General features: G+C 37.1%; 1 protein-coding gene across 1 annotated transcript in view; it reads left to right on the top strand.

Annotated features, from left to right (window-relative positions):
* cacna1fa (calcium channel, voltage-dependent, L type, alpha 1F subunit a) overlaps positions 1 to 12,084 on the top strand; it is a 50,018-nt gene that overhangs the window by 6,277 nt on the left and 31,657 nt on the right. The window contains exons 7-18 of the mRNA XM_067413217.1: positions 1,323 to 1,519; positions 3,470 to 3,573; positions 3,785 to 3,927; positions 5,293 to 5,358; positions 5,476 to 5,542; positions 5,633 to 5,659; positions 8,458 to 8,618; positions 8,705 to 8,930; positions 10,545 to 10,752; positions 11,546 to 11,666; positions 11,804 to 11,876; positions 11,952 to 12,015. Coding sequence (XP_067269318.1) covers positions 1,323 to 1,519; positions 3,470 to 3,573; positions 3,785 to 3,927; positions 5,293 to 5,358; positions 5,476 to 5,542; positions 5,633 to 5,659; positions 8,458 to 8,618; positions 8,705 to 8,930; positions 10,545 to 10,752; positions 11,546 to 11,666; positions 11,804 to 11,876; positions 11,952 to 12,015 — 1,457 coding nt within the window. The remainder of the gene's footprint in view (positions 1 to 1,322; positions 1,520 to 3,469; positions 3,574 to 3,784; positions 3,928 to 5,292; positions 5,359 to 5,475; positions 5,543 to 5,632; positions 5,660 to 8,457; positions 8,619 to 8,704; positions 8,931 to 10,544; positions 10,753 to 11,545; positions 11,667 to 11,803; positions 11,877 to 11,951; positions 12,016 to 12,084) is intronic.

Below are 12,084 nucleotides of genomic sequence, written 5' to 3'. Positions count from 1 at the left end.
ATCTCTTGAAGTATCGAAAATACATTTTGGTCCAAAAATAACAAAAACTACGACTTTTTCAGCATTTTCTTCTCTTCCCTGTTTGTGTTCAAACCTCATAAAGATTAAAATGGTTGTGAATCAGCGTATTGATTCATGATTTGGATCGTGTGCCAAACTGCTGAAATCACGTTACACTGGTGATCCGAATCATTGATCGATTCACTGATTCATGACCGTTTCAATCTTTATTCGAGAATTGAAAACAAACGTGGAAGAGAATACAATGCTGAATAAAGTCGTAGTTTTAGTTATTTTTGGACCAAAATGTATTTTCGATGCTTCAAGAGATTCTAACTAAATAACTGATGTCACATATGGACTACTTTGATGATGTTTTTATTCCCTTTCTGGACATGGACAGTATAGTGTGTATACACTTAGATACGCTGTCGGACTAAATATAAAATATCTTAAACTGTGTTTTGATGATGAACAAAGGTCTTACGGGTGAGGAACAACATTAGGGTTAGTCATTAATGACATCAATTTCATTTTTGGGTGAACTGACCCTTTAACGCCCACAAAGTTTGCTCAGTATTGCTCTTCCTCAGTCTGCAATTTTGATTTATATGCTGTTTAATGTTTGGTGATTGTGTTAGATCAATGATTCTAATGTTTGTTTTTTGCTTCTTCTTTGCTTGTTGACAAATTTAGTGAATACTATAATATTCATCTGATCCTAGGCCAAAATCTGAAGACTTTGATTGCTACTTTGGCATGTTTGCCAACATCCGATTACTGATCATTGAGAGAAATTTTGACAGTGTCTTGCTGTGTGGCTTCTACAACAACCGTCAAATCAAAAACCAATAGGAGCATAGAACCTGATGACCCAATTAGTGAGACAACAAAAAACCACCACTTCACAAACACAGCTCCACAAACATTTCTTTGTTTTTTCCAAAATTATCAATAGAGATTGTTTTGTTTGGTAGTCACCACTCCAGATGAATCTTCTGGTGTGTGTCCGTTTTTAACATGGCTTGACTGTACAGTCTAACATTAATGACAATTACGATCCTACAGTGTGACATTGCTTATAGCGGGGATCGTGTTCGTACAGTCTGACAAGTGACAATTGTAAAGGACTATTATAAATTGTACAATGTGCCCGGCTTAATGAGGAAAACATGTTATTGCCTGAAAATTACGTCAATGGCAGGGAAGCATTGTGTGATAAATGACGGAAAAATCCTTCAATGTCGGAGAAAGAGTTAAATTGGTTGTTTGTTGACTATACATAATTTTAAACTACGAAATTGTGTTTTTCATGTGAAAAGAGCTAATGGTGGACGATGATCCAACACCATGTGCTTTTGCCAGTAACGGTCGCTCCTGCGTGGGGAATAACACAGTGTGTCGGGGAGGATGGGAAGGACCTAATGGAGGCATCACCAACTTTGACAATATCTTCTTCGCCATGCTTACTGTGTTCCAGTGCATTACAATGGAGGGCTGGACTGATGTACTCTACTGGGTACGACCTCTCCCCTATTTTTTCACTCTTGATTTTACTAATGTTACACAAACCGCTTATTATATTGGAATGTTAATTGACAGTTATTTGAGCTATTTGAGTTTAAGGGATGTAGATCTAAACATCTACTCAAATCTACTCTACTGCTCAAAAATACAAAAATCTAGAAAATAATTTCAACCCTTCTCTCAATTTAGTAATTAAAAGCAAATCTTTAAGACTTAAATACATACGGTATATGTTAACAAATGACTAATGTGATAGTTTTAGTTAAAGGAATAGTCCACCCAAAAATGAAAATCACCTAATGATTTACTCACCCTCAAGCCATCCTAGGTGTACAGGTGCTGGTCATATACTTAGAATATAATCAAAAAGTTGATATATTTCACTAATTGCATTAAAAAGTGAAACTTGTATATTATATTAATTCATTACACATAGACTGATATATTTCGAATGTCTATTTCTTTTAATTTTGATGATTATAACTGACAACTAAGGAGAATACCAAATTCAGTATCTCAGAAAATTTGAATATTATGAAAAGGTTTAATATTGAAGACACCTGGTGTCACACTCTAGTCAGCTTATTAACTCAAAACACCTGCAAAGGCCTTTAAATGGTCTCTCAGTCTATTTCTGTAGGCTACACAATCATGGGGAAGACTGCTGACTTGACAGTTGTCCAAAAGACGACCATTAACAAATTGCACAAGGAGGGCAAGACACAAAAGGTCATTGCAAAAGAGGCTGGCTGTTCACAGAGCTCTGTGTCCAAGCACATTAATAGAGAGCAAAGGGAAGGAAAAGATGTGGTAGAAAAAAGTGTACAAACAATAGGGATAACCGCACCCTGGAGAGGATTGTGAAACAAAACCCATTCAAAAATGTGGGAGAGATTCACAAAGAGTGGACTGGAGCTGGAGTCAGTGCTTCAAGAACCACTACGCACAGATGTATGCAAGACGTGGGTTGTGGATTTCATTTTCCAACAGGACTTGGCAACAGCACAATGCCAAAGCAACCAGTACCTGGTTTAATGATCATGATATTCCTTGTTCTTAATTGGCCAGCAAATTCACCAGACCTTAACCCCATAGCAAATCTATGCAGTATTGTGAGGAGGATATGCCAGACCCAACAATGCAGAAGAGCTGAAGGCAACTATTAGAGGAACCTGGGCTCTCATAACACCCAAGCAGTGCCACAGACTGATTGACTCCATGCCACGCTGCATTGCTGCAGTAATTCAGGCAAAAGGAGCCCCAACTAAGTATTGAGTGCTGTACATGCTCATACTTTTTTCGTAATCATACTTTTCAGTTGGCCAAGATTTTGAAAAACCCTTTCTTTGTATTGGTTTTAAGTAATATTCTAATTTTCTGAGATATTGAATTTGGGATTTTCCTTAGTCGTCAGTTATAATCATTAAAATTAAAATAAATAAACATTTGAAATATAAATCTGTGTGTAATGAATAAATATAATACTAAGTTTCAATTTTTTGAAAAGAATTAGTGAAATAAATAAACTTTTGGATGATATTCTTATTATATGACCAGCACCTGTATATGACATTCTTCTTTCAGACGAATATAATCTGAGTTATATTAAAAAATGTCCTGGCTCTTCCAAGCTTTATAATTGCAGCCCAAAATTTGAAGCCCAAAAAAGTGCATCCATCCATTATAAAAGTAATCCATTCTGCTCCCGGGGGTTAATAAAGGCCATCTGAAACGAATCGATGGGTTTTTGTAACAAAAATATCCATATTTAACATATTTAGCTTCCGGCGGACCTTTAATAATAACAACACAGGATAGAATCACATACTAATTTTGTCTGTTTAAAGTTATATCCAATCTATGCCACTCAAAAAAATCACAGCTCATGAACAACTTTATAACCCCACCCCCCACCCCCCTCTTGTCTGAATCTTTCACTCAGATGAATGATTCCATCGGATTTGAGCTGCCTTGGATTTATTTTGTGTCTCTGGTCATCTTTGGGTCTTTCTTTGTCCTCAATCTTGTGTTGGGTGTATTGAGTGGGTGAGTGACTCAAGCCCTGATTGAAATCATATGTGTGTTTATAATAGTCTAGTGTAGTATGGTAAATCGTTTTTTTTCTTTAGCTTTGCCTCCATTGCAAATGAAATTGTATAGGCAGATACATGCTGTAAGGATGAGGAGGTCTTGTGATATTTGTTGGGCATCTTGTGAAGGTTTGCATTGTAATTCATATGTCTCTTGCACATCACAGCGAGTTCTCTAAAGAGAGAGAGAAGGCTGTGTGTCGTGGTGAGCTGCAGAAGGCCCAGGAGAAACAACAGATGGAGGAGGACATGATTGGCTACATGGACTGGCTCATTGAAGCAGAGGACATGGATGAGGATGGAAATAAACGTAATATAATCATCGTAAAATATCATGTGTAAAAGAAGAATACTTTAGCATACATTTAAAAAGAGTAGGCTACTTATAAACGGAAACAATATGTGTACTGAATTTTATATTAAATATTTTCTGAAACTTAATTGCATGTTAATTACAATTTACAAATTAAAATGATTTAGCTATAGTTCATATGTATCATATTCAGTGTAATTTAAATGAGTACTAAAATGAGGCACTACCCATCCGTAACCTGTTAAAGTGCGCTGGAATGGCAGTCAAACCTGTGACTTTCCACCCGTGAACTTGTACTAGATCGATATACTCCCAGTTACAAGCTCTGACGTCAGATAGCCTGTGAAACAAAAATGGCAGCCCCTACTGATGTCGTACCTGGTATTTTACAAATAATGTAAAATAAAAGGTATAACAGCTTCTCTTGTCTTATGCAACATTTTTCCTACTCAGTTTCCCTCAAATAAGCAAGGAGTAAGCACCTCTGGTGATAGAAATGATTGTAAATTAGCATAAACCCGTACAGTCGTTCATGCTTTGCTTACATCTAGCTACCACAATTCCTTGCGCTCAGGCAGTTGCTGTGACCTTGCCCGGAACGCTACAAAGTTGTGAGGCACGGCTTGAAGTCGTAACTTACAGGCTCAAAAACCTGCCTGGAACGCAGCATAACTAAATACAAAACACAAAATTAGGGAATACATAGCACATAGTTCTGTCATGACAACTCTTGGGAGATTGGTATGGTAATAGAGATAATGGATATGGTAATGTTAATGTTTTTTTAGTACAGAGACTTGCACCTTCCAATACATTCACAGACATTGCTGTGAGCATGTATAAAGTGAGCATGATGCTGGACATGTAACATACATGATTTAACCCCTGTAGTAGATCTATACAGGTGGAGCAGGGGAAAGTGGAGGGTTTCTGAAAGCACGCTGCATATAACTAACATAACATTTGTTTGAATGTTAAGCCTCAGCTCATTGGCCGCTGAAGCAACAGCAACCAATCGTGCTTGTAGATAATGATGTGATCGCTACCAAATGAGTTAAATACCTATCAGCCTGCGTGATTTAGAGTTTCATGCCAGAACTAGGTAATCATGAAAGTGTGCTCTCTTCAAGTACATAGTTTAAGTGAGTTTCTATTTCATTAATATTATATTATTTGCAAATACAGTTTATTAAAAGTATACTTTCAAGATTTGAAGTACGATGCCATTAGACACACTTCTTTTTCACAAGGGCAGTCAGCTCTTTCTATCATGAAAGGCAAGTTTTTGCTAAGATGTAGGCTATGTTGTTGTTGTTTTTTCAGTCGATGACAAACTTTTTTTGTTGTTGGTGTAATGGGCAGGTGCTGTGGTGGCCAAGAAAAAGATGATGAAGAAATATGGCTGGTACAAACACAGTGAAGATGGAGGTACTGAATTTTCACTCAGATTTATATGTATTAAGCTAAAGACCTACATAATAGACATTTGTCTTAATTTTTAAAGAACACATTCAGTCCTTATTTCTTTTCTTATTTTAAATACAGAATCAGATTCAGACTCTGAATTTGAAGCATTCCTGGATGATGACGGTGGCTGCTGTGCATCTATAATGTAAGTACAACATTAAAATAGCTGTTATATATATTTTAAATGATTAAACACCTGAGATTTTATTAACCTAAACTCTCTAATTGTCTTTAGGGCACGACTGATGGCTATAAGTTTCTGGTAAGTCAAGTCAAGTCAACTTTATTTATATAGTGCTTTTACAATGATGATTGTTTCAAAGCAGCTTCACAGTGTTAACAGGAAAATATTGCAACAAAATCGTTCTGGAGAGAACAGTGATGTTATCAGCTCATTTCAATTTATCATCTAGTGACAATGTGGGCAGATCAGTAATATAGTTTATATAGTTAATTTAGTAATTCATTTTATTTGGATATTTAGTTGAAAACTTAGATCGAAATTTTAGTGTTCCCAACTAAGCCAAGCCAAAGGTGACAGTGGCAAGGAACCAAAACTCGAAAGTAAACCTTGGGAGAAACCAGGCTCAGTCAGGTGCCAGTTCTCCTCTGGCCTATTGTCAAACACTGTATGATTATTATTCTGGCAACCTTACAGGTCAGAAGTCATATTAGATAGGAATATTCAAAAGATTGGGGTATCACGCAAGAGACGAGTTTATTTAGGATGACGTGTCGAGTAAACAATTATTAAATAGGAATGTTCAAAAGATCAGAGTCATCACGCCAGAGATGTGTTTTGAGCGTGACGTGTTGGTGAGGCAAATTCAGAGGAGACACCAATTGAAACGGTCTCAGCAGACTCTCCAAGGATCCACCATCTGATCTGGATACGGCCTGGATACGGCTGACTGCAGTAAACCTCAGGATAAACATAGAGACTAACATTAGCGTAGATGCCACTCTTTTTATGATGTAATGAGTACATCAGGTGTTATGGGAAGTGGTCCCAGTTTCGGCTGACCTAGTTAAAGGAAGTGTATGTAAGATTGTGGCCAAAACTGGTACTGCAATCACTATCCCCCCTCTCCCCCCTGACTCGAGGTTGCCACATAGGTTGCAGGATCCAGCAGGAAAGTTTTTAGCTGCAGCTGTTGTAACTAGAGCAGAGCTGGCAGCCCGGATGCCGAAACACTACTGACTTCATGATTGGTAGATAGGTGGAGGGCGGAGCTTCAGGCCAAAACACAACATGTCAACATCAACATCAGTTGAGGGCTGCAACAACAACTTTTAAATGACAATATTAGGGATGGGTATCGTTAAGGTTTTAACGGTATTACTACTCTTACCGATACTGCTTATCGGTCCGGTACTTTAACGGTATTCTTATCGGTACTTTTTGAGATTTTATATATATATATATATATATATATATATATATATATATATATATATATACATACATACATACATACATACATACATACATACATACATACATACATACATATATATATATATATATATATATATATATATATATATATATATATATATATATATATATATATATATACATATATATATATATATACACACACGAACAATTAACAAAAATACACAGCCTACACATGCAGTGCTTTCATTTCAGGAAGAATTCTAGTAATCAAATGTAAAATAACACTGTTCATCATAAATAGCCAAAATAATGCTTGTTAAAGCTGAAGTTATTCATTCAAGAGCTGTGGGTGATTTTCTCTTTGCATTTGGTTGTTTAATTCGCAGTAATTCGTCAGCATGTTTATTTACACCGCTGCCTCTTTAAGACAGATGTGCAGATCTATAGGCAACTGATAATAGGCAGATGCACTACATTTTCTCCCGACTATCCATAATAACAACGTCCATTTTAGACACAAACTGTGTTGTGTTTAAGAGACTCTCCAAGCCGGTCATTTTGACATAGATGTTTGTGTACATTTGATCGTTTAGACGCGAGTGTGAAACCGAAAGTGTAATTTGCTCGTCTCGTTGCGGCTGTTTCAGAGCGCGCGCCGACTTGGGAACAATCTCTTGCGCACATTTTTGTGCATTTAATCGCTCTTTTTATTATTAAACGCATCCCACAATTTACCAACAGTAGCTAGACTGTATTTTACAACAATCACTGATCGTGCTGATTCTGTCTTACGTTGGAGTTTTTGGGAGAAATGGCGGCGTAGGCTACAAAGGGAATTAAGTTGCGCTAGACATAAATATTATTATTATAATCTTTGGAAGACAAAATCTAAATCTCTTGCGGCTCCGCACATTTATTAGTCTCTCTCTCTCTCTCTCTCTCTCTCTCTCTCTCTCTCTCTCTCTCTCTCTCTCTCTCTCTCTCTCTCTCTCTCTCGTCATCACGTGTATTATCAAAAGTACCGACAGCAGAACCGATAACGTCCGAGCTTATCGATACTACGGTCTTTCAAAATTCACCCCCGGGGCCCGTTTAATACCGGTTTTCGGTACCCATCCCTAGACAATATCCTGGCTGGACTACTGTTGTCAGTGATATAATTTGAAATTAACATGATTTCTTAATGTTAATGTTTCATTTTATGATTAATTGAAATACATTTATTACATACAGTTCCTTTAATGCAGCCAAACAATCAGTCAATTGATTTGAATAATATAAGTTAAAAATGTTTTATGTGTATGCTATAGTAAAGAGATGTGTTTTTAGTCTAGATTTAAACTGACAGAGTGTGTCTGCTTCTCGAATAATGTTAGGAAGACTGTTCCAGAGTTTAGGTGCTAAATAGGAAAAGAATCGACCGCCTTCAATTGATTTTGATATTCTAGGTATTATCAACTGGCCAGAGTTTTGAGACCGCAATAGACTTGATGGAGTATAAGGTGTTAAGAGCTCGCTCAAACAGTGTTTATTTGTTTGCCAGAACCCCAACCCTAAATTTTTCTGAGGAATCATTTTAAAGTGACATATCTTACATTGTTTGAAAGTTTTAAATTTGATCTCCACTTATATTTGCAACTGACTCTTCTCTTTCTCAGTGAGCAGCTGTACCACTTGAATCTGGTCATTAGGAAGAACTGCCGTGTGGCCGTCAAATCCACAAATTTTTACTGGCTGGTGCTACTGTTGGTGTTCCTCAACACTGCCGCCAGTGCCTCTGAACACTACGGCCAGCCCAAGTGGCTCACTGATATACAGGGTTTGTGTGACTGAAGTGTTGTCAAAGTGTGCCTTTTAATTAAAGGAATTGACCCTGTCTTAAATATGGTTTCTTTAATATTCCAGAACGAGCAAATAAGATCCTTCTGGCTCTGTTTACACTGGAGATGCTGATGAAGATCTACAGCTTTGGCTTTCAGATCTATTTCATGGCTCTCTTTAATCGTTTTGATTGTTTCGTGGTGTGTGGTGGAATTCTGGAGACGGTGCTGGTGGAGATTGAAGTAATCCCGCCAATCGGAATCTCTGTGCTGCGCTGCGTCCGTCTGCTGCGTATCTTCAAAGTCACAAGGTGATTTAGCTCATGTGTGTTTCCAGCTCTTTGAGATTTAATCTGAAACAGTGAAACAAGTCATTAATGACTTGGCTGTATTTGAATTCAGTCATTTAGATACTGTTATAGTATTTATTTCCATATTGGGTCCCTCTTTGAATTTGGTGGCTTTAACTACTCTGTACTTATATCAAAAATAAGCACAATGTACTTATTGTATTCATATTGTATTGCAAAACACTTTTGCTGATATTGAGGTGGTATACATGTAAAGTTAGGGGCAGGCGTGGTGGTATGGGGAAGTTTAAGGGTAGGGTTAGGTGTAAGGGAAGGGTCAACAGTGTAATTATAAATGTAACTTCAGATTACATGCAGGTAATTTTGAAAAATGTAAATACTGTGTAAAAACGTACGTATGTGCACAATAAGTACACTGTATCAAATTATTAATGTCAATGTTAGTACAATGTTAGTATAAGTAGCTAATATAGAGGGAGTCCCTATTTTGATGTATTATATCGTTAATATTAATATTTGTTTTAGTCAGTATTTGTTGTTTGTCATTTTTATTAGTGTTTCAAAAGTGTTTTTTTATATTACAAATATGTCTATAATAACAATATAATAACCCTGTGAATTATTATTATTTTTTTAAAAATAAAACCCAAAAAGAGCAAGGAAAGTCTGATCACTCGATGGCCAAATGCTTCCGGAAAGCTATTTTGGGCATCCAAGACCAAGTCCTATCTATTTGAATGGGGGAATCTGATATCTCAAAAACTGCTTGCCGAACCAACAAATTAAATAACATATTTCAAATCAGCAACAAAATCTGATACAAACTGTCCCAAAAATGTTGTTCTTTGCTCAAAAAGCCTATTTTTTAGGCTAGACCAGCCAATGCAAATGTGCAGTCGTAAGCACAAATCTCATAGCCTGACAAGCCAGACCCACATCAAGATGTTTGGTCTGGAAACTCACCATAGACAGGGCTCAATCCGAGGGGCGGGATAAACGGTTGTCTTTCAGACTCCCTCTGCATGCAGTTGGATTGCGCTACAACCAACCAGAGCAATGTGAAGCGGAGCTTGTTGACAGATTAAAATTTCACCGTATCCGGTCGGTAAAACTCAAAACATACCTTCCCTTCTTAAGAATGACTTCAGTGCCGTTCTTTGTTCTTTTCTCAGAGAAAAGCTTAAATCCAAGTCTTCCAGAGTCGCGGTCAAAGTCGATTCGAGAGACCGCTGTTCGCCAGCTTCTGTGTTTACTAGTAGCACGCAAGCGCAACTCGGCCGTCATTATGTTAAGCCCCGCCCACCGACTCTATACACGATGTGATTGGCCTGACCAGAGTTAGATTTTTACAGCTCAGACGTGTATTGAGAGTTGCTAGACTACACTCGTGGAAGATTAGATTTGCTGCCGCTAGGGTGCGTCTAGATTTCTAGGCTACAAATCTCAGGTTTCTCTGGGAATTGGAGCTTTTAATGGCAGCTGCAGTGATTGTTTTTTTTATTGAAAAGGCACCATATTGCACATTGCTGTTTCTCCCATTAAAATGTCTTAGTATATCTATAATCTCTATGAGTAGTGTAAGATGTATTTGACATTCTGACTGTCTCTCTTTAGACACTGGGCTGCCCTCTCAGACCTGGTGGGCTCTTTGCTGAATTCAATGAAAGCCATTTGCTCCCTGCTGCTGCTGCTCTTCCTCTTCCTCATCATCTTTGCTCTCCTGGGCATGCAACTCTTTGGTGGAAAGTTCAACTTTGATGAAACTCAAATGAAAAGAAGCACCTTCGACACTTTTCCATCTGCCCTGCTCACCTGTTTTCAGGTTAATAAGCTAAAAGCACATTTTACTGTGTTTGCAAATGTTGTATTTATGCAGCCTGTGAGGTCAAGTATATACACTAATCATCACCTAAACTACTGAAAGCTTAAAAAAAAGGTGAAAAAGAAGTAAACTGTTGTATACTTAATAATACTTTACGTGTGGAACTAGGTGTAAAATGAAAAAAAAAATGTGGACACTTAATTGCATGTTAATTCCAATTAAATGAAAATGTATTATAGATTAAATTTACATTAAACATAATTTGCTGGAATGCTTTTTGACCCATTCAAGTAGGATTTGATATGTCAACCAAAAATGAAAATTCTGTTATTTGCAAGTACAGAAAAAAGAAAAGAAACATCCAGTTAATTAAAGTTGGCATAAAATAGAAGTTGCGATAGTCTATTCTTCCCTATTGTGATGCTTTTCAAACAAGAAAAAATGTTGGGCAGGACTTGATTTTTTCCATTGGGAATTGATTGAATCATTGTAGTTCGCTATTGCTGCGATCTCACGTGCATGAGAGGTTGTCCTGCAACCCAAAAAAACCCCAAAGTGCAATATTCCATAAAAAAAATTGGAATTGGGGATTTTAAGAAAGAAACTCATACAAGTTTGGAACAACTTGAACATAGTCTTATGATGACAGAATTTTCATTGTTGGGTGTACTATCCCTTTAACTGGATACTATACAAAATATAAGAGACTGAGAAAAGATTCTGAACACAATCGTTTCACATACAAATATGTACAGAACTGGAAGATGTCGACTAAAATCCCTTTCTTATATAGATCCTAACAGGAGAGGACTGGAATTCTGTCATGTATGATGGCATCATGGCATACGGTGGACCAGTGTTTCCCAATATGATTGTCTGTATTTACTTTGTCATTCTTTTCGTCTGTGGTAACTGTATCTTTTCGATATGAGATATAAATATAATGAACTTCTATATATAAGCTCCACATTTTTAATTCCCGTAAGCCTGTCCATATGGCTATTCTTGTATATGGAGTCCTTTCTGCTCCTTGACTTTATTCGTCAACCAGACATCTTGCTCAATGTCTTCTTGGCTATCGCTGTGGACAACTTAGCTGGAGATGGTGGCAAAAAGAAAAAAGAGTAGGCAACACCCACATACTGTTATTGCTGTGCGTTTATTGGCATAGAATTAAATTTGGTTGTTCTGTTTTAAAGAGAGAAAAAAGAAGAGGATGATGAATGGGAAGATGATGAAGAAAGAGAGGAAGACGAAGCTGGTGTAAGAACCCTGCTTTCATTCTCTTTTAAAGGCATTCGAGACACGTTTAACTTCTGTAAAATAATTTAG

Source organism: Pseudorasbora parva, chromosome 13 (assembly GCF_024679245.1).
Source record: "Pseudorasbora parva isolate DD20220531a chromosome 13, ASM2467924v1, whole genome shotgun sequence".
Taxonomy (NCBI): domain Eukaryota; kingdom Metazoa; phylum Chordata; class Actinopteri; order Cypriniformes; family Gobionidae; genus Pseudorasbora; species Pseudorasbora parva.
Note: the sequence above shows the minus strand (reverse complement) of the source record. Positions and strands in the feature narration are given on the sequence as shown.